Here is a 24,364-nt window from a genome sequence, read left to right as displayed (position 1 = left end):
TATTCAATAGTTTCCTTAAGATTTGCTTTGTATGCTATAACCAAACCTCCTGATCTTCTCTTGCCAATTTTTTATCTGTTTTTGAAAATAAATTTGTATCTTTGTAAATCAATACTATCGATATCATCAAATTTTGTTTCTGCAAAGCCAGCAATGTCATCTTGTTTGATTAATTCGCAAAATTCAGGGTATTTAAGTTTTGATATTATTCCACAACAATTAATGTACATAAGTTTTAAATAATTAGAATGCGTATTTAAAATGTTCGAGGACTCTCTCGACCTGTCCTACATATGTGTAGTGACATTTTCTTCATTTATAGGTTCGTTTGTGTCAGTTTCACGGCGAGTTCTTTTGAACTGACGTTCTGCTACGATCTTGTTTTCCGCTTCTTGTGCTTGATTTTAACGAATCAGGATATCTCGGTATTCATTGCTTTTAGTTTCAGATGGTTCGTACGGTTTTCCGTTTATGTATAATTTGTCTCTCACCATTTTAACTTTCTTACCTTCGCTCTTAGCTTTTTTCATGACCGGGTATAGTAATTTCCGTCTTTTCTCGATTTCGGGGGGAAATTGTTCACCAATTCCAAAGCGCTTTCCCTTCAACTTATTTGCGTTGTTCAGAACTTCTTCTAATTCGTAATGGTGGATAAATTTTGCTACTATCGTAGCTTTACAAACCTATGGACATTGCCTAGATTTACTCTGTATGGTATTCCGAGCTCCTTTGAGATAAAGTTCTGCACTTTCAGTTGACATATTTCATCGCGCTGAAATGCTAAACCGGAGAAAATCAGGTTGTCTTTCATACTTCTACACTTAAAATCAGGCACTTCTGCCTGTAGTTCTTTAACAAAATTCGTGGTTTGTATTCCGTTTTCTTTCTCTATTGTCTCAATTTTTCCATTTATTTCGGCTATCCTCTACTTGCTTATTTTTCTCTTGTAATTCTTCTATTAAATCTTCGTTCCTGTGAACACGCGTTGTCAAATTTGATAGTTTTTCACTTATTTGGGTGATTTTCTGCACCTCCCGTTCGATGTTCTCCATGCGTGTTGATAAACCATGGATCATTTTCGTTATTTCCAGGAGAATTGTTCTTGAGCCTTTAGTTCCAAGCTCGTTTTCTAGTTCTAGATCATCATCAGTTTGTAAAGAGTTGACTTTACTATGGTATTGAATTGTTATCGTACTTTGTGACGTCCTGGCTTTAGAAGTTTCTATCACATATCAAATATTAAATTTAAAAGTTCATTTTCTAGGAAAATTATCGTCTATTTAACCACAAGGAAACCAGCACCGACGAAATTTGAAACTTTTCATCAGGTTTTTATGCAGACATTACATTAAAGCATCTTTTAAACGGAGTTTTCAGTAGGAGCAATTTTCATGCAGCTTCCCTCAGCAACGTACCGGAAGTCCTCTCTGTTCTTATAAGCAACTCAGTCTAAATAACTTTTGATTGTAATTAATTGTTGATATGGTATAATTATTATATCTTTGATCTTACTGTTGCCTATGAATAGTCTTTGGTGGATTAATTATGCTAATAATCAGCTTGGATATGGGCAAAGAGTAATCAAGGGAACCAAGGTTATAGCGGTAATCAAAAGAATGTAACCCAGGGACAAAGACCAGACATGGAAAACAGACATACACAACAAAGAACATATAGTAACTAAAATCATACATACTAAGTAACAAAAGCAAATGAGCAACTCGGACTCCACTAAAAACTGGGAGCATGGACCAGGTGCACCGGTAGGGTAAGCGCCCTCTGCTTTTCTAGAAACACCCGCCGAGTTGCTCATAAAAAGTCAAGTCCGGGGTAGACAAACGAGGAAAGGAAAACCATGACTCGTTGAATAAATCAGTGATCATGGTGCTGATGGATACACCATAACGATCCACGAGTTCATGATGACGACCATAAAACTTCTGTAGTGATGACATCAATCTTGTAGCAACATAACCCTCTTCCAGAAGCCTATTTGTTAGAGTTCTGGCATAACGTATGAGTTATGATATGAACACTCCATACGCACGTGCTGAAGGGATGTTGCCACAGATGAAAGGAAAGTTGACAATTCTGAATGAAAAGTCATCACGTTTGTCATCACGTTTGCAAACAATGCATGTATGAACTGGAAGACATTAAAGGAAATTTATTTCACAGCTTAGCTGCTTTGATCTTGAGTGTGTTTTGACCAAAACAAGTATATATTGAAGTGGAATATGGAGCCTCGTCATTCTTCCATAAACTGTGGTACAGTACTTGTGTATTTCGTGTGACAGAGAGGTTCGACCTTGACAGCACACAATTTCTTGTGATGTACGTGAAAGGTGGAGCACAGACTATGTGGTACTGGTAAGTATTTATGTATAGAAATGAATCTTCGTATACGCCAGTTTTTATTAAGAAAGAAATATTGGGTTGAAAAAGTACATATGATAAGCTTAGAATATAACGTTTAATTCATCGAGAAATCCACACAATTAGCTTAGCAAGAATAATATAATGTTTTAACAATCAGGAAAATTATACAACAAGCCTTCTTGTTAATATGACATTGACTCAAAAATGTAACGAAGAACAACTGTAAGTTTTTGAGGAAATAATGAAAAGAAACACAAGTAGTATGATGTTTAACAGTAAGACGTATTATAAACAACCATTTCTCATTCTTGTTTATAGATATTCGTCCTGTTTCAAAAATCTGTTTAACTGTATTTTTTTTATAAACATGATCAACACTGCATCTGATGTTATGAAAGAAATGCAATAATTTATTTAAATAAAAACTTAATATGATGTAATTGAATTGCGATATTTCCCTACAAGCCTACAAAGATGCCAAGCATGGTAATGAATTGCAGTTCATTTGTGCACCATTTCAGCAGAGAAACTGGCCAGAACCAGCAGCAGATCCTAACCAGTAGTAGACCCGGAACTAGCCAGAACCAGCAGTAGACCCGGAACTAGCCAGAACCAGCAGCACCACTGCAGTCTGACCAACCAAATCCACTGGATGGTACCTTTGACATTGGTCACGGGAATGCTGATGATCTACCTGAACCCATGGACACTAAGTATAACTTCAAACTATTAATTACAAATAATAATTAAAAGTATTATGAGCAAAGTGGTCATACATAGATATGAGACAGAAGATATTATCAACGGGGTTTGCGAACACGAGACAATAAAATCATTAACTTGATGTATGATAATGTAATATTATATTTGATTGATAGATTGATGCAATTTAAATTTCTTAATTAATTATACTCAATCTGCTAAATACACATGTGTAGCAATTTCTGTACAAACATTGGCAGATGTTAATGAAATATATTTTACGTACAATTAATTATAATATGTCAGTCCAATTAAAAAAAATATTTTTATCCTTACCTTTTCAGATCACTGAATGCAGACCCAGACCTACCAGATAAGATCATAGAAGATGACCATGTCATCCATTACAAGGTGTTGTGGAAGGGTAGTAAACGTGATGGTCGTCTACTTGTTGCCAGCACTTGACGATTGGGTACACATTTGGAGTAAAGGTATTTTACTTTAAATTATTAATCCCAAGAGCTACCAATTTTATTAAGTCTGACTAAAATTTAATAATAGATTTGATGATATTTCTTATGAACTTGGCTTTTAACAAATAAAATCAAGATAAATTTAAATAACATATTAGTTTCTTCATAATTGAATTTAAACAAAAATATATTAATATTGCTTGTTTTACTGGTTACAATTAAGTAATTAAAATCAATTAGGCAATTATAAATTGTCACCCGTAATCACAACTTTTGATACTTCTTTAATTATTGTTGATCATTTATGACACCTTTTGTTATTTGTGTTAATGATTGAATATTTATTTAATGTTTATTTGTAGATTAAACAAGTATATTGATACAAATATAGATTTGCAATTTTACTTGCAGAAATGTGTCCCAGTAGTTTTTAGAAAATGTAACTAAAATCCGTTTGTCTTCAACAATGAATGAGTGTACAATGTAATGAGTATATGGATCTGAAAATATAGAAATTGAAATTTGAATTTGAATACAATGTTATGATAGTATTTTTATGTCTTATGTTTTTCTTACAATTTCAGAATGCCAACAAGAAGTCAACACTCTGGACATACAGTGTTCGTTCAGGTAAATTACGTTGCCATGCAACCGTCAGTCAAGTTGGTGATAACTTCAGACCAGGTATCCAGAACCACAACCACACTGCAGATCCAAGTCTTCCTATTTACAAGGAAGTATCAGCCAAGGTTAGTGAAATTTAAGAAAAAACTCATTATAATTATTGTTTAAATGTTGCATTAGAATGAATTAAATCTATTTAGAAGAAATGGCATTTTTTTACAAACAACTAAATAATTGTATTTAAACCGAATAATTATTTTAATGAAGAACTGTTTATAAAAGCAGGCATTGAAATGAATAATTACATATTAATTGTATTTAAACAAAGAACTGCTGAGTAATGTATTTAAATGTAGAACTATTTTATTGTACAAAGAACAGGGAATATGTCAAATTTCTTTCAGATTAAGCAACAGATCTCCGACAACCTACAGAGCAGTGCAATGGAGGTGGTCACATCAGTAGTTACTAGGGACATCCCCATATAACAATACTTCCTCGCACCAACAGAAACACCTTAAAAGGACAACAAACAAACATGGTTCAGTAAACAGACCAGACGATCCAGTCAACTTAGACTTTGTGGTATTTATAAACAATTTTATTCTTATTACATCTAGAAAACTATTGTGGGTATTGTTAACGAGAAAAGACATTCCTAAATGACTTAAAAGCACAAATGCAAAAGAAGATTTTAAATTTAGAAATCTGTTATGGATATGTGTTAATGAGAATGACTTAAAATTATACGTGTATGCAAAAAAACAAAAAAATATTACATATTGTACATTAACACCATTAGCTAAAGGGGTATACTTATCAATGAGATATATGTTGATGCAAACATTAAGAAGAGTATTAGAAGACAGAATACTACTGATAATTAAAAAAATATGTATTTGCAATATATATATATATATATATATATAGAATATGAAAAAATATGATAAATATGACCAAAAATTTGCATTGTAAATTTGACAGTTCTAACATCGTTGGGAATTTTTCAGACATATATATATATATGTTTTTATTTCACAAAATATTTTTTTCAATTTTTTCATTTCCTTTTTTTATGTGAGCTTAGGGGTACTTGTCAATGAGATGATGTGAACAGCAATACTACTGTTATTATTGATAAATAAAAATCTTGGACAATTGCAATATACATTTTAGTATATTGGGAACATTTGTATTTAACAATATTTTTTTTTACATATGATTAATGTTTTCATTTAATTTTTCAGGCTGGCACAACAGACTGAATACTGCTGCCAAAGATGCTGGTGTCCCTTTCTATGTTCTTGTCCCAGACCTTCAGACCGAAGCCGAAGCAGTAGACATCAGTGTGCGTGCCGACGATTTAGAAAGAGATATTCGCCGTAAATACACGTTACTGCAACAACGAATCCAAACTGCATGGGACCAGTATATGGATGGTATCATCTCTACATCACACTTCTTAAAGGTTGTTTCCAGACTCTACAGGCCTAGCAACAACCCACTAGACCAAGTTCAGCCACAGCAGCAATTGTAGTAGGAGTTGAATTTTGAACAATAAGTTAATTACTCTTGCATTGTTTTAGTGCTGAATTGTCAGAAGTATCATGCATTGACTTTACATGTGTTGTGATGGACAATTTTTTATGTTTCAGTGCTGTTTCTTTGTTTTGTATATTTTCGTAATGATTGTTGCTATAAGTTATCTTATTAGTGCTTGTCTTTGTATTTTGTGATGCTTTTGTTAATTAATAAGTGAGAAGATGAATGAGATATGTTGTGAGTGTGATGGTATACATGTACAAATGTTTTTTAATGTTTTGAATGAGTTAGTGTTAAAACGTAATGAAAATATGTTTCTTTCTAGTTTTGTCAATGAATGATGTATCATAGTATGTTGTAAGTGTGATGGTGTACAACTGTTTTATAAAGATAAATACATCATATCTTAGTCTTCATTAATTCATGATTTATTACAATTATATGATATATACCTCTGCTGCCTTTCTAGACTTGAATGAACCAGACGAATTATATTGCCTGAAATCACCTGTAAAGAAGCTTAAAAAGTGATTACAGAAATGTATATCTATGAAATTTTTAATAAGTTTAAAAAACCAGATCCAACAGATAAAAATTATAAGAAAAGGAAACAAACAAACCAAAACAAAAATACAAACAAGCAAAAAAAAAACCTCAAAACAAAAACAAATTGCCGTCAACAAAAAATATGAGGTAGATAATGAAAGGACAAGATATAGCGAGTATTTTCTTTTTTAATTCACACAAGGACGAAAAGCATAAAAAAGACTTAGTGCCAAAATATTACAACCATGTTGAAAAAAAATTAGAGAGAGGAAAAGGAAACAAAAATTTAAAAAAAAGTATATTACAAAATACTTCTTACATCATCATCATTAGTTTTAATAACTGTCTTTACACAAATATTTATCATAAATATTCATGACAAAATATTATTTTCTTTTTCTTTCATCATCTGCGGAAGGTACAACATGTATAGCTAGCAATTAAACCTGGATAAACCTGACAATTTATTTGTTTAAACCAATGTCATGAACCTTTTTATATATGTCTCATTTTAATTTTGCTGTTCATCCATGATATTGTCAGTTCATGGCTGAATTGTCTCCCTTCCCAAAAAAAGTAATATTTTTGAAAGTAAATTACTTTTTTTCATTCTGTCATTTATGTCATTCATGTTTACTCAGAAATATTTTATTATATAACATAATACATGTATCTACGAATATAGGGCGAAAGGACTCGGGGCGAATAGGTAGTAGGGCGAAAGTACCCGGATTCAGTTCAGTGCCCCCGGTCAGTACCCTACCTCGGAAATTACTAAACAGATGTGAATCTCAGGTAGTCCGAATTTCCTTTGACCCTGCCACACTCCTCTTTTTTAATTGGATATATTATACACTCCCTGGATATTGATAACCCGCCATATCAATATCCAAATAAAAAGAGGAGGGTTGCAAGGTTAGAGGATCCAAGGACGTCTCGACTGGTCCATGCAAAATTGGAAAAATGCATGTACCAACACAGAGTGCTTACATTCTGTGTTCAAACCGCGCATTTAAAACTATATTGATAAAATTCGATAGAACGAATGAAAGGTGTCAACTTTTGATAGTATTTTTCTACCTGATCCTGCAATGCTAGAGGTTTGGGAAATGCGTCTTTTCGGTGCTTTATATGAAAACAACATTTACGCATATAAAGTTGACTATTTACAATTGCCAATGAACAAGTCTTATCCATTATTTTTTTATGACAATAAGGAATATACATATTAAAAAAACATAGTTTGTTTCTGTGGTTTACTTGTCTTTTGACCAGTCCGACACGCTGGGTGTTATGTCGCATGCAGATGCAGCACCCACAGGACTCATAATTCTGATTCCGAGTCACAAGTCGTCACCATATCCTATATGCGGAGTTCTTAGCAGAGAAGTCCCTGTTCCTAAGTTTTCGGTATAACTCGACTGAGTCCGAACCAACGATAGTGCACTATCACGAATAATAATCAAAGTACTCATGTACTGCATCAATTTATATCGATCGTTTGAATTTTTACGACTCAGGCAATCGTCAAATTTCAAAAATAGGGTATAAAAGAAAAGTTCGGAGAACGAATTCAAACGTATCTTAACACAAGCTTATTGTTGTAAATGGTTTCTATCATATTGAATTCTTTGATTTATTTTTAAATTAATCATTCTGATTACGAAGGACATTAAAAAAACCCGCACACATCAAAATTCACGATGCATCGTTGCAATGCACCAGTTTGCGTTATATTCAGGTTTGATGTCGGTTTACATGAAACGCCTTGATAAATGAACACAAACTCTTTGACATAGTGCATATTGTAATTGAACTACAAGGCGTAATACCACCATTTCATTTCTACATTACTTTCTATGTTAAATTCAGCTATTTATAAGGCTCATAGCAAATTTTACATGAGTACAGATGGTGCTGGAGGGGTTTCATTATGATGGACACCCTTTATTTGAACTCTCAGAAAAATATCAAAATAACCGTAAAGTTAAAGTAGCCAGATGCAGAAATCACTACTTTCGATTTGAAATTTAGTCATATCAAGGGCATAGAGTTTTTGTCCAGAATCATTTACCTTGCACTTAGTAAAGAACTGAAGTTTTAAGACTACTGCTGATTCATTCAGCTTTCAGATGATACTAGGTTTTTGTATTTCTACTTAACTATGAGAATATGAGATGCAATCTTAGGACTACTTCATGTCATTTCAAACTACTTTCTTACATGTGCAGGCGAATGGTTCCCGAAACAGGGGTATTACACCTCTAACTACTAGTTGTCCTTTCCCAGTTAGTAAATTTTCAAGTCGAAATTCATTTTATCGACCTCCAGGTCGAATCTGTCTGTCAAAGAGTAATCAAGGGAACCAAGATTCTAGCGGAAATGAAAAGAATGCCATCCAGGGACAAATATCAGAAATGGAAAACAGACACACCAAAGTGATACATACAAAGTAACAAAAGTAAATGAGCAACTAGGACTTCACTAAAACAGGGAGCATGGGCCAGATGAACCGGTAGGGTAAGCGTCCTCTTCTTTTCTATAGACAACCACCGAGTTGCTCATAAAAAGTCAAGTCCAAGGTAGACTTAAGGGGATGGAAAACTATGACACGTTGAACAAATCTGTTTTCATCATGCAGATCATTCATCAATGAAATAAACATGTCCTCATATACATGTCCCTCTCAACTAGCTACATTTCTCAGTTACTACGCTTTACAGCCCTTGTGTTACAAGTTATTGCATAGACACCTGTGTGTCATGTAAAAGCGCTTAGTTTCTCGGCACCTACTTCCAGAGACACATACATTAGAATGATTATTTCAAATAGCAATATCACCAGACCACAGACTGACATCATTTCCGAGAAATGCATTTTCGAAATTCCTATCCATCGTCTAAGCTAAGTTTTATTTGTGTTTGTCATTCTAGGCTTCTGATGTTAGGAGGCGGTAACCGTAATAAAACATACGATACAGTGGCCGATACATCAGGGTGGTTTTGGGGGTTATACGACCCTTTTGTTAAAAGATTGGCAAAAATGAGCGCAAATAATAGCCTGGAACAGGACGTGTATTCCCTGCCTTGAACCTCGTTATATAAGTTTCTTGATCGGAACCACTGACCCATTTTTGTTAATACTTACTGTATGGATCCGCTAGGGCTGCATGAAATATCTGAAAACAACTCTTCCAATTTGAACTCAGCATACCTCTTTATATTTCATTTCTTACCTCTTTATATTTCATTTCTATGAACGATGACTATTTATAATCTCGCAGGGTTTCCATTTCTAGCTAAACATCAAATGATTTATTATGCGTCTACATGGATTTATATTTAACTCCTGTGCGTCTTTAACTAAGAATAAAGCATTTATAAGCAATTTGAATACATCGACAGTGAACGATTGGTTTATACGGGTAAACACATAGAAATATACAGATGCTGATAAGAGGTTTGATGTCAACTACTTTTAATTGAATCTTTGTCAGTTCAAACCAAATTCATCTGTTTTCAGCATATTTAGTTCGCAGTAAAAGTTGTTTATTGGTTTTTTATTGGTGTAAATAGCTTCGAATTGGTAATGATGTATTAGAAATACCTATAAAGTGGACCTTGCTATCTGCATTTGAACCTTAATAAGATTAGCCAATGGGACTATTTTCCTGCGGTAATGCAAGATAATTGGAGATGCAAACAGGCTTTACAAATCTAAAGGCTCTGACGACTGCTATATCAATTCTGATCTTCGATCTAAATTGATAAAACGCGATAAACACATGACCAAAATCTCGTGCAACACATAGGCTGTGTCTATTAAAAAATGTGAAGAAACTAGTCTTATGAGAATCGAAATAAATTACGAAACTCCATTTTATCATTGTTTTACCACGGGCTGGTCATTTATGCCGTTATTTTACACCTTGCGATCGCTCGGGGTCAAACAATGCGGCATAAATAGCCAGCCTGTGGTAAAACATGTTAACGTGGGTTTCCGTTATTTATTTCTTAATTATTTTACGACGGCTAAACATATTATTTTCGCTTTCAAGGGCCAAATCTCTAATAAGGATTTCTTTTATGAATTTTGAACCAAAAGAGACCTTTGTAGGCCTTGGCATATTCTATCTGCGATGGCCTAAAAACGTTTTTTTTCTTTGTCTTTCGAATGCAAATACTTTAACAAGGAGTCTTCGTACAAATTCGACCCTCTGGGGAATTTTGCAAACCTTCAAGTCAAGGAAATAATGTCATCTTTATTGTTCTCCATATCTCTTGGTTGTTTTTTTAAATAAATAATCTTGAAATAAGTGGCATTCTTTCCCATATATTCATTTAGCCATGATAGACATGCTTTTGACAGATCAAAATTAAAATATTTTTTGTGCAGGATATCATACCAATTTTTTATCGAACTATGCGGAATAGTTCATGGAGTGAAGATTTTAAAAATATTTCTAGACGACGACGACGACGACAGACCTTAAGCTATAATCTTGATTAAAAATAACAATGACCTTCCAATGAAAGTAAGTTTTCTGTTATTCACTGTTATTCACATTATTGTTGTGAATTTTAAGCAATCAAAGTACTGAAGTACTGAGTCAATGAAGCCCTCATAGTATGCTCGGTTTCTTACTGCACAGTCAGATTTCTAATCATAAAAAAGGATTGTGATATTTTAAACTAGGGAAAGTAATATTTTTACCATTCTTTCTTTTAAAAGAATTTTTTTTCAAAGACCGTTTATTAGCTGAGCAGCCATGGCTTCTTGAGTTGACAAAACGAATGGGGGAAAATAACCCATAACCTTTTCGTACTTTTGACGATACACAATTAAAAATATACATGTTAAGTCACTCTTCCATGTTTTTTTTTTTTTTTTTCGATTTTTTATATCACTTCACTACAAAGCTTTTGCTTTTACTTATCATAAACTGAAGCAAATATTTATTCAGCTCCAAGTTCTCCCTTAGTCATACATGGACAAAGACCCTTTAGTTAAACCAGTATTGAATCCTATGTTCCTGTGTCAAAGCATGTAAATTTGCCATTTCTGCTGTCTAATTATTTTCAAAATGAATTATGACCATACAATCAGACCAATGCATCAACATAGTAGTTCACCCAAAACCAAGGTTCTTTCACCTCTTCGTCTGAATATAGCTGAAATATTGCTGCTCGGACGTTAAACCCCAACAAACAACAAACAAACATCTTTCACCTCTACTACATGTAAATAGAGTTACTAACAGTCATAAAACGGAGAAGTCCCGAGAGACGCAAAAAGGGTATTCAAGACTGTGATAGCAACAATCTGTATTTTCATGTCATTCAAACATATGGCAAGCCAGAGTGGACAAAAATCTAATATTTTGTAATATTAGAAAATGAATTTTTAATATTACAAAATCATTTTTTAATATTAGAAAATATTTTTTAATATTAAAACTTCATTTTCTAATATTACAGATTCCTGATTTAGTAATATTATGAAACATAACACATTTTGTAATATCACTAATTGAATTTGTAATATTAGAAAATCACTTTGCAATATTGCAAAATCAGTCACATTTTATAATATAATATAAAATGATTTTCTAATATTAAAAAATCGTAATTGAATACAACAAACCTATTTTCTAATATTAGAAGATCAATTTCTAATATTAAAATATCGTTTTTTTTGCTCCCAGTACTAATGGACCCCATATATTTGTTTAATGGTTAAATCAGATAACTAGCAGGTCCCATCCCTATTAAATGAAATGCTGTCAAAATATTCTAAATAAACAGAAACTGAAAACTTTTGGTAATTAACATTTTCACTATCTATTCTAAACTTCAAAAACAAGTACGTTACACAGTTTTCAACATGTGTTGTTTATTGTAAACATGTGTATGGCAAGCTAAAGTGGACAAAAATCAATATTTTGTAATATTAGAAAATGAATTTCTAATATTACAAAATCATTTTTTTTTAATATTAGAACAGATTTTTTAATATTAGAAATTCAATTTGTAATATTAATAATTCATTTTCTAATATTACAAATTCCTGATTTAGTAACATTATAAAATATCACACATTTTGTAATATTGCAAATTGAATTTGTAATATTAGAAAATGAATTTGTTATATTAGAAAATGAATTTCTAATATTATAAAATCAGTCACACTTTTAATATTACAAAATGATTTATTAATATTAAAAAACGTAACTGAATACGACAAATCTATTTTCTATTATTTGAAAATCAATTTCTAATATTCAAAAATAGTTTTTTAATATTAGATATTCAATTGAATTTTTAATATCAATTCAACGGGTCATGGTTGGCCTTTCCTCGTTTGTCTACCCCGGACTTGACTTTTTATGAGCAACTCGGCGGGTGTTTCTAGAAAAGCAGAGGACGCTTACCCTACCGGTGCACCTGGTCCATGCTCCCAGTTTTTAGTGGAGACCGAGTTGCTCATTTACTTTTGTATGTATGATAGTTACTTTATGTTCTTTGTTGTGTATATCTGTTTTCCATGTGTGGTCTTTGTCCCTGGATTACATTCTTTTGATTACCGCTATAACCTTGGTTCCCTTGATTACTCTTTCTGATAGATTGCAGTACTACAGTATTGGAATAATCTCCCTCTCTTACAATGCACTTACTTCAAATTTCCATATTTCCGTCAGAAGTTGTTTCCCCTTTCTTATCACCTGAAAACATAGTCTGGAGTCTGGGTGTCTGCCATTTTGACAAATTATTATTAATAGCAGACGACGTCAAATTTCTAACTGGCGTAGCGGGTGGTATTTTTGAAAGCACAAAATTACAACTAGGAGGAGGGGGTCTAGGAGGAGCATTTTCCTTTCCTCATTTTCATGTCCCAGTACCTGTTTTGGGGTATTATGTCTATGAAACATCGAATTAAATTCATCCTCAGTCACCACTTTATACTTTGTATGTTCAGTTAGATACTGAATCATTTTCTGAACATCTTTTTCGTCCAATGCTTTCTCACTCTTAACCTCTAATCTAGACTTATTATTTGCCATAATTTTGAAAACTAGTCAAAAGTATTTGTATACAAACAGAACTCTACAAATTACAAAAGACAATACACTAGATGATTGATGAATTAATGATTGATGATACAGGTCATAATCAACTCACCTTAATTTCAGTCATCAGTCAAAAGTGCCAAAAGGTAAGTGCAAGGACTGCTGCTTCAACCATGCAGTACACCTAACATGTACACTAAATCTGAAAAATACAGGTGATATGTTATAAACATATACAGGTAATCATAATCAAAAGAAAATCAATCAACTATAAATAAAAAAATCAGTGTCAACAATAAATTACTAATGTAACTGTCTATAAAATATATAAAATAAACAATTTCTTTACTATTCAAAATGATTAAATTTTATTGTACATTATCTTTCCTATCAGTGGCCGTTCATGTCAAAATAGGGATATTTCTATCGGCTTACTTTTAACAAGTACCGGCTTACTTTTCAAAAGTATCGGCTTTTCAAAAGTAAGCCGATACAAAAACTTTATGCATAGTGAAAAAAGTAACGGCATACTTTTCAAAAGTATCGGCTTACTTTTCAAAAGTATGCCGATACTTTTGACAGAGTTTACAGAGATGTGTAGCCGATCAAATCGATCGTATCAAAGGTGTGAACCCATAATTAAACGCGCGCTTTCTTCTATGCGAGAGTTAAGATTAAACAAACCTCATGGTCATATACTTTGGTTTTATTTTTTTTCTTTCCATATCAATAACGCGCATCTACAGTTTATTTTTTTCTTTCCCAAAACGACCCCCTATCAACCTTTGGCGTATTTTTTTTTATTTCCAAATTTCTCACTTGGTTTACTGCACCTGGTCTTGCTTTTCCTCGTACGTTAAACATTTATTTTTCTTTAACTTTTTTATTATTTTTGTATATTTTGTATTATCACTTAGTTCGTTATAGTTTCATTAGTATACATATTTTTTTCTTTCTTTATTTTGCTAGGTTATCAATTTCAATCTTCTAAATTATATAATATATTTAAACTATAAATTACAATATTAAAGCGGGATAAAGGGTCGACCATACAGAGTCACTGGGGTATATACAGGTCTTTATATTCCGAAATTATGAAATATTGAAATAAATTCAATTTAGACAGATCGGATCGTCGAGTCATGACGATGCAGCACAAGCAAAAACATATAAGTCTAAAGGATTGTACAACGATACCGATAAAGATGTTAATACACTATAATAAAATATATAATGAGCACAATTTTCAGTCAACAAATGACCTTCTTCAGTGCCTTAAATAAACTGAGTGTGTATGAAAGTAAATGGTCTGTGAACACAACTCACTACTTAATCTGGTGAATACCTGTGACGTATAAAATTTTATCGACAGTTAACAAAGGTCTTGAACATTGTGTGTTGATCTTAAATACTGAACTATCTAATACATCGCATCTACCAAAAAGAACTTGAGATAAAGGATACTACAGACACTGTGAAGTCTGTCTCATATCTTGACCTACACTTAGAAATCGATGGTAAAGGAAAACTATTGACCAAACTTTACGACAAACGTGATGACTTTTCATTCAGGATTGTCAAGTTTCCTTTCATCTGTGGCAACACCCTTTCGGCTCCTCCGTATGGATTGTTCATATCACAATTCATACGTTATGCCAGAGCTTGCCAAAACTACGCAGACTTTTTGTATCGCGCTAGAACTCTAACAAATAGGCTTTTGGAACAGGGTTATGTTGCTACAAGATTGAAGTCATCACTACAGAAGTTTTATGGTCGTCATCATGAACTCGTGGATCGTTATGGTGTATCCATCAGCACCATGATCACTGATTTATTCAACGGGTCATAGACTTGACTTTTAATGAGCAACTCAGCGGGTGTTTCTAGAAAAGCAGAGGACGCTTACCCTACCGGTGCACCTGGTCCATGCTCCCAGTTTTTAGTGGAGTCCGAGTTTCTCATTTATTTTTGTTACTTTGTATGTATGATTTTGGTTGCTCTGTGTTCTTTGTTGTGTGTATCTGTTTTCCATGTCTGGTCTTTGTCCCTGGATTAAATTCTTTTGATTACCGCTATAACCTTGGTTCCCTTGATTACTCTTATAAAACTAAAAATATTTACACTGTTATGAAAAACTATAATATATATATATATATATATATATATATATATATATGGCCGAGTGGTCTAGGGCGCTGGACTTTGTGCAGGCGGTGTTGCCATAGATGTCACAGCGGTACAAGCTCGAGTCCCGCGGAGGAACGACCAAAAATTTGCATCGCAAATTTGACAGTTCTAACATCGTTGTGAATTTTTCAGACCTTTCTATACGTTTACTTTATCTTCCCTGTATCAATGTGATCCGATGGAGCAGTGTAGTGAGTAGAGTCGTCACATTCCGAGACGTTATATATATATATCATCTATCATTCTTTTTATCATATTTAATCATATTCTATAAATATATTTTGCAAATACATATTTTTTTTTATTACAGGTGACAATTTATAATTGCCTAATTGATTTTAATTGCTTAACCGTAACAAGTAAAACAAGCAATATTAATAATATATATAGGTCTGTGAGAATTTTTTTGGGGTTTAAATTCAATTATGAAGAAACTAATATGTTATTTAAATTTATCTTGATTTTATTTGTTAAAAGCCGTTCATAAGAAATATCATCAAATCTATTATTCAATTTTAGTCAGATTTAATAAAATTGGTAGGATCTGCTGCTGGTTCTGGGTCTACTGCTGGTTGAGGATCTGCTGCTGTAAAATGGCATCCATCACAAATGTATGTTTAATCATTTAATAATGTAAAAATAAATCCTCTGATATATTTAGTATTTAATATATTTAATATTCTTCCTGGTATTTTTTGGAGGTTATTTACTTTGAATAGATATAAAATTAAAGTCTTATTGCAGGACACAACATGCATTAATTGTGATAAAAAATGTATTACAATTTCACCCGAATAAATTTCATTTTGTCCTTTCATTTACAATATTTTGTTCACATGTGTTATTATTTTCATTGAATTATTTATGAAAATGGAAAAATATATAACGCAACAAAAATACTTTGTGAAATTAAATGAAATACCAAAAAAATAATGTGTGAAATTTATCACAAATAAAAACTAGATTAAAATACAGAAGTAAATATCACATTTATTACTTTGTTAATAATCTTATAAAACTTCTAAATTTTATGAAAGGAATGTGGATATCAGGACATATCAAGATGGTAATTGAAGTAGTGAAATAACTTAATTGAATTTCCTTTTCTTAATGAAATTAGCTCTTCAAAATAAATAAAAAATAATATAAATAATAAAAAATATTTTATTGGTAATATTTATGACTAAATATGTGTGTGTCTGCGTGCGTTATTTTCATGAATGACATAAAAATACAGATTGTTTCTATCACAGTCTTGAATACCCTTTTGCATCTCCCAGGACTGCTCCATTTTATGACTGATCGTAACTCTATTTAGTAGAGGTGAAAGAACCTTGGTTTTGGGTGAACTGCTATGTTGATGTTTTGGTCTGATTGTATGGTCATTATTCATTTTGAAAGTAATAAGACACCAAAAAATGGCAAATTTATATGCTTTGACACAGGAACACAGGATTCAACAGTGGTTTAACTAAAGAGTGTTTGTCCATGTATGACTAAGGGAGAACTTGGAGCTGTATAAATATTTGCTTAAATTCTATAAGTAAAAGCAAAAGCTATGTAGTGAAGCGATATAAAAAGCAAAAAAAAAGCGAAAAAAACAAAAAAAAACAAAAACAAAAAAACAAAAAAACAAACACATGGAAGAGTGAATAAACATGTATATTTTAAATGTGTATCGTAAAATCTGTGTGTGTGAAAAATAAGAAAAGGCTCTGAGTCATTTTCCCCCGTTCGTCTTTTCAACCCAAGAAGCCATGGCTGCTCAGCTAATTTACGGTCTTTGAAAAAAAAATTCTTCTAAAAGAAAAAATGGTAAAAATATTACTTTCCGTATTTTAAAATATTACAATCGTTTTTCATGATTAGAAATGTGATTGTGCAGTAAGAAACAGAGAAAAATATGAATCCTTCATTGACTCAGTACTTTGATTATACTTTAAAACTGAAAGTGGTCAAGTTAGCTTTCTGAACCCCCAAGGATTTCCTATCAATATTTCAGGATAGGCATATACATTTTTATGGGGAAAAAATGACAGCAAAAGATGAATCATCATATCAATAAACCATATGGTTTCCAAGATACAATAATTAAACTGGGTTGGTCAAGGTAGACACATATAACTGTAAACGTATTAATTTTCGAAGTGGCTTATTTTCGTGGATTCTGTCAAATGAACATATTCGCTGTTTCAAAAAAAAATATCAGTGGAATACGATGTCAAATCATCCATTTCGCAGGTACTATTTTTGTGGTTTTCTGTCCATCGTGAAAATTAGTACACTGCAAAAATTGACACATTTACAGAATAACAAATCTCCAAAACATTAGTTTGTGGTTTATTCTCAGTGCAGAAAAAGCAAACACATGTAATTCAAATATATTTATTCCATCAATATTTTTCAACAATGAAATATATATATATTGACAGTTTTTGAATATCTATATATTTCACAATTAGAACACCATACGATCATGAATAATAACATGAATGATAAAATGTATGCAATACATGTCAAAGTAGCAATAGTTAAGTTACCATGGAAACATCTTTTTTAAGTAGAAAATTATTCATTCAGCATATTTATATCTTTTACTGAGACATTCAAGTTTGCATAAAAACAAGACAATTTAGAATTAAGAAGACAGTTGCCACTTGCTATATGAATTTAAAAATAATAATATAAAAAAATACAATAACCCCTTTTTCATTTATAGCATGTGATTTTCTGGTGTCACAAACAAATAAAAAAAGCTGTTGTGCTAGCATTGCTTTATTCAGATACAAAAGACAAAATTGTCATACACATAGTCCAAAATGATGTATTCATTTTTTTATTATACTAAAAATTGAATATAAGAGTCAAGCTAAGAAACCATGGAAAAATTGGAATTATTTTTTGTATTTTTCTTTAATTCGATAAATTCACATTGTCTAGCTAATAAAATAAAGACATTTAAAATATTGTTAGAATCTTTTCATTTGCTTAGGAGAACAAACAAAAATGCCAAAATACATTGAGGCTCTAAAGTAAATACACAGCTTTGTTGCTCTGGCAATATAAAATTTTCCAAATAGCTCAAAATGATTTAAAATTCTACATATATAGCACCATCATTTTCTATAAAAATAACCTATTCAATTACCCTGTATAACATTGGTATGTTTCCTTAATGTAAAAATTTCAATTTGTAAAAAAATTGTAAAGTAGGAAATTTTTGGCAATCATGAAATATCCACTAAAATTAACCCCAAAAATTATCTTATTTAATTTGTTCAAGATGTTGCAAATTCTCACCACAAGCTTTGCTCCCAATCAAAATGTTTGACCCACCAAAATGTGAAAAAAAAAACATCCTGCAAAATTTTCAGCATCAAGACACAGCCTTGAATATAAGAACAATCATTTTATTTCCATTTATAAATTTATCATGTAATTGAAAAGGTCCATTTCTTTAAATATTTAACAATATACAAACCTCTTTTTCAGATTTCTTTGTACGTTTTATATTTGTTGGTTAAATGAAAAATAAGACAACTAATGAGTGACTGTACAGCATTACTTATTGCTGTTTAAAAGTACCCATGGTTTTATCACTTACTTGGCATCATTAATTTAAATTCAAATTTACCATGATACAATATTTTCATAACAAATATTTTCTGGAAATACATTTGAAATAATGATATTTTCTTTAAGTAAAACCTTTAGGGACTGATAAATCAATTTAAGTAGTTAATGAAATATGTACACGTACTTATAAATGTGAAATAATGAGATATGAAAAATAATTAATTTTACATGGCACAGAGTATATTACTGTTATTGCTTGAATCATCTCTGTCTGGTTAGTTCATCCAATAAATTAAAGTCATTCTTTACATTACAACTACAGAATTAGAAAATACAAAAATAGGGAGATAATGCAATATTTAAATGATTTGAAATTTTGTCAATTTTATGTTTTTGACAACTATATTTTTGCTTATCATATTTGGAAATTGAAATGAATCCAAACAAAATAGTTGAATGTTTGTTTTAAGTAGCACTCAAGCTAAGGATCATGCAAAATGTGATTCATGGGTAAAAAGCCTACATATTTTTATTTTTGATATTTTGTTTGAAATGTCATAGTAAACAGAAATTAATATGTGGTTTTTCATACAACCCATGCTCTTAGGAGATAAAAATTGTATAGAATGCACTGTTGATTTCAAAATTAAGGGAATAAATATGTAATTGACGCTCAAATATAATAGAATCTACTGGCTTTTCAATGTTGATTATCTTCTAAGAGCAGGCAGATTGGAATGAATAATTACACATTTCATAGTATAGACCCATAAAACAACTTAATTACAAAAATAAAAATATGTAGCCTTTTTAGGGTGTATCACATTTTTCAGATTTTGCATGATTCTTACAAAGATTGCTACTTAAATACATAACTATTGACTAAAACATATCTTTTCTATCTAACTTACAAAAAGGAATATATAAAAAAAAAAATAATTCAAAGGTTTAAAATATGATTCACATGATGTCTTCAGCATAACTCATTTCAAAATAATGAGATTGTAGAAACTTATGCCTGAGTAATAAAATTTGAAGAACATCAAATATGTAAATTGAAAACCACAATAATTACATATGATTGAATTTGACACTGGTCCCTTGGTGTGTATGTGCTGATTATAAAATTATATACTATTATCACAATTACACAAAAATAGCTATAATCTTCCTTAAAAAAACTAAGACATTCACACTATGAACTACATGGAAACAAAACTATTACATGTACACAAAAATTAATTCCATGGAAAATAATCATATCACATTTGTTTTAAATAATCTCCAACAACTTTACATTTAAGAAAAAAAAACAATTTCTGAGCACAAGTCTTTCAAAAAGTTTATCCTGTGACTTTGAGGAAAAAAACAAAACCAAAAAGTAAAGAAAGCTGATACTTTCCAATCAAAATCACAATAAGGGTATTTCATTGCATTTCATAGATCAAAAAGTCTCCTTAGGGGAGAAAATCATTTTTTTAGGATTAATTGGTTAAAAAAATGGTAAGATGTTACAAAACATTATAATTGAGTTAAATCAAATCATAAAATGATGTGATAAAATTTATAAAATCAACCCCCTTTTATATAATAACAGAAAAAAAGCATCAAGTTAAAGGTTCATTTATTCTTACATACAATCAACAAATCCGTTAATATTTTTATTCTTGATATCAAAATATATATATACTACTCAGAACATTTATAATTATAATGAACATACAAAACTTGTAAAGAAAACTTATAAGAATCAGTTCACGTAACTGTTTAAGACTTTTTTAAAGGCAATCAAAATTTTATTGCTTACAATACATTTATAAGTACATGTATAACATTTTTCATAAGGTTTAAACTTTTTCTGGTATTTTACTATTCTGAACTTTTATAAACTTGGAAGGGCTAGTTATCACTGTAATAGAAGGGATTTCCTTATATTATATAGACACATACATGGTCAACCTTTAACACAGCCTTATTTTATTAAATACTGACACAACTGTTTTAGTGACAATGTTCATTAACATCGACAACAACTGCTCGCTTCCATCCAAACATGAAATACCCTGCTCCAGCTCCAAGGACTACCGCAAGACATAACCAAACATTGTATGTCATAAATGCCAACATCAGACAGTAACTGACTAATACTTGTAAAATGTGTAAACCCGTCTGGACAAAATGTGAAGTACTGATGATATGTTGTCTAAAAATAGAGAGAAAAGCTAGTCCGTTAACATGTATTTTGACAAGATGAATTTATGGAAGATATTATCTTTAGCTTTATAAATCTATAAGAAATAAAGAATTTGTGTAAAAAATACTTTAGCTCACACAGTCAATTTAAAATTTATCAATACATAATTCTTATTAGATAAACAAGATAGTAGAACCATACAACCTACATATTGAACAGAATGCCAAAAAACAAAAAAACTTATTCAAAGTTTGTATAAAAGTATTTTATTCACATCTTTACCCCAAAAATACTTTATTCACAATGATGCATAACTTAAAGGTAAAACATCCTGCTTAACAGCATGCAAAAAACCATTGAAATAAATCTATCAAGCATGAAGGCCCAGGCCCACATTTTGGTAGTTAAATGGTTTGTTTTCAATATCTTAGGAAAGTCATAATAGATAAAAATAGTCTTCTTTTCCCCACATCATTTATAGCAGCAATGCAATAATAAACCCAACATTTGCCATGGGAAATAACCTAAGTTTGAAATTTCAAGTAACAACAAAGAATAAATCAAACTTTAAAACTCTATATTGAAAGGTTTTATAGTACTGTTTCAAAGATACCTTTAACGGTTTACTGCCTTTTCTAACACATCTTATAAAAGTATATCATGCAACATTAATTCAAAACATATCAGCCCATGCAGTTACTTGAATACCAAGAAACTTTCTATTTAAGTTTTTCTAACAGTATTATTTCTTCATTCTGAAAGTTTTACTGACAGAACATCGAAAACTTTAAATTTTAAGTTGAGATAGACATGAAAAACTTTATATGACATTAACATAATATGGAACATAACAGTATTATCAGGGGTTCAATAATGTCTGGATCCATGGAACATAACATGGAATATAATATTATTATCACGGGTTCAATAATGTTGTGCGTGAGTGACTCTCAAATCCTGACCTAGATATTTCATTTACAAAGGTCCCAGACCTTCAAGCAATGTACTGCAAACTTTCAATTTTCCTTAAGGATGTTCCCTGGTCATGCTGTGCCATTCTTGTAAGATTTTCAGACTCCTCTGGTTTTATCCATTTCATAGCATGTATATTGTTTGCACAATGACCCAAACTTTTCTTTCCATAATTTAAATAAACACACAAGCACAATGACACATCTATTTTTCTTCTTATACAGTTCTAACATGAAAGATCTTAAAAAATTTCATCACCCTTTAAAACAGAGCAGCCAACATTCTTAAGTGAACCATTCATTAGAGTTCATTGCCTTCCCACTCTATAAAGTACATTTGAATCCTTTCAAATGTGAATACATGTACTAATAATATAATGACTTAAGATAAGACAATGTTAGTTTAAATGTTCTTGTAGCATGCATATTAGTTATAGAGTGAGTAAATACTTTATGTCATGCAGCATGTATGATGCAAAATTACAGCCATCATACAACCACAAACGTCCCATGCCCTCAAATATAGCATTCATTACACAACAAAAACAATAGTGTTAGAAAAAAATAACAAGTTGAATCTAGTTAGACAAACTGATTTGAAACAGAAATCAGAAAGAAATCTCAGGTGCTGATCTAGAATTGATGTTACCAGCCATAAAATCATTGCATATGAATATTAAAGAAGAAGCATTTGAAATGCATGTACATGTAGAATTTAAATAAATCTTAGACTCATTTCTGTCAAAATCAACTTATCAACCAGCAAATAAAACAAAACTAATATTAAAGGGTTATAATGCTTAACAAAATGTAGATGCAAAGTACAAACAATATGAAGATGTAGTCATAAGTAAGCTCTTCTAGAATGTTCCAAAAATGATAAAAAAACACTCTGCAAAGCAGTATAATAATATGATAAACTAAAGTAGAATTTTAGCATGTGTTAATCTTCATGGATTAAAAGAAAAGGAGTATCAAAAAGTGAAGTGAAGTGAATGCATTTCTTAATTTTGGATAAAAATTAACAAGGTACCCATTATCAGCCAAAATTTATTTACAGTTTTCATACAAGCACTGAATATGCCACAATGCTAAAATAAGTCCCTGAATTAATGTCACTTTTGCTTTTTATATCCATTCTAGAAAAGCTTAATAACTTAAGATTAAATATATTGATCATTTCAGTGAAGGGAGAGAACTCAATCTAATTTTAGTGGATTAATTTTCAGACATTGTTTACCTTCTAATCTCCCTTCTTGAATAAACTTCTCCTAAACAACTTATTAAAAAGAAACATTGTTCATGAATAGAATATAAAATACCAATTACAAACATGAAATTTATTTATTTTAAATTATGACGGTTGAATTAGATTTGACTAAAATGAAACTTAGCAATGTATGAGGTGATTCACATTTCATACAATATTACAGTGAGTTGACCAAATAGGTGTTTTAGTTTACATGTAGATTATAAACATTGAGTTATTTTAACTGGACAATATGAATGGCTCCAGTGACATTTTAAAAAGATGAATTCATGTGTAGAAATAAACATTACTGTTAAGCCTGCCAGATAACGGGGAGACTTGACAAAATAAATGAAAAATTTTAAATTTCCAACATTAAAATGTTGGATTTGTGGGAGTTTATATGTTCTGTGAAAAATACTAAATCATTGAATTTTTATATAAAAATGTGCTGAAACATAAAAATCTCCCACATGACACAGACAGTGTCAATGGGGGAGGATTTCCAATATGAAGTGTTCTAAAGTACAATCAATATGAATAAAGAGTTGAAAAGTGTTTTGATAGTTAAGTAGATCTTGCAGGTGGGTGGTTCACCTATGATAAATTCCCCTTGCCGTTATTTATTTTTGGTCAGACATTTAACCTCTAGATTGTCACTGGTGCAATACCTATCATCCAACCTGAATTACTCAACTGAATGCCTGAAGTGATACATTGGGACAGGTAGAACGAAGCACCTATGGACAACTCAGAGAAACATTATATTTTCAATCAAAAAGAAGACTTCAGTCAAACAATTAATAAGTGAATCTTTTAGAACTTAACAACTATTTTACAGATACTGTGAAAGTA

The 24,364-nt window shown here is 31.2% G+C and overlaps 1 protein-coding gene and 1 pseudogene across 9 annotated transcripts in view; one reads left to right on the top strand and one right to left on the bottom strand.

The window, feature by feature from the left end:
• The first annotated feature begins 1,050 nt into the window (after window positions 1–1,050).
• Window positions 1,051–6,424, top strand: LOC148611612 (uncharacterized; annotated as a pseudogene). The gene is made up of 6 exons (XR_015924588.1): window positions 1,051–1,149; window positions 2,986–3,092; window positions 3,426–3,572; window positions 4,139–4,303; window positions 4,583–4,763; window positions 5,426–6,424. The product of XR_015924588.1 is annotated as an uncharacterized LOC148611612 (transcript).
• An 11,466-nt stretch (window positions 6,425–17,890) lies between these two features.
• LOC148611611 (high affinity copper uptake protein 1-like) overlaps window positions 17,891–24,364 on the bottom strand; it is a 28,216-nt gene continuing 21,742 nt past the window's right edge. For 5 of the 8 annotated variants that reach the window (XM_088592331.1, XM_088592333.1, XM_088592328.1 and 2 more), the window contains 2 exons: window positions 23,501–23,539; window positions 17,891–21,298 (listed from right to left, as the gene is read on the bottom strand). In XM_088592331.1, coding sequence (XP_088448457.1) covers window positions 21,097–21,298; window positions 23,501–23,539 — 241 coding nt within the window. In that variant the 3' untranslated portion in view covers window positions 17,891–21,096. The remainder of the gene's footprint in view (window positions 21,299–23,500; window positions 23,540–24,364) is intronic. The other 3 variants (XM_088592334.1, XM_088592329.1, XM_088592327.1) reach the window with 1 other exon arrangement.

This window comes from Perna viridis, chromosome 7 (assembly GCF_037379345.1).
Source record: "Perna viridis isolate PV_CMFRI_1.1 ecotype Kerala chromosome 7, ASM3737934v1, whole genome shotgun sequence".
NCBI lineage: Eukaryota > Metazoa > Mollusca > Bivalvia > Mytilida > Mytilidae > Perna > Perna viridis.
The sequence above is the reverse complement of the archived record's forward strand: the minus strand, read 5'-3'. Positions and strand labels throughout refer to the sequence as shown.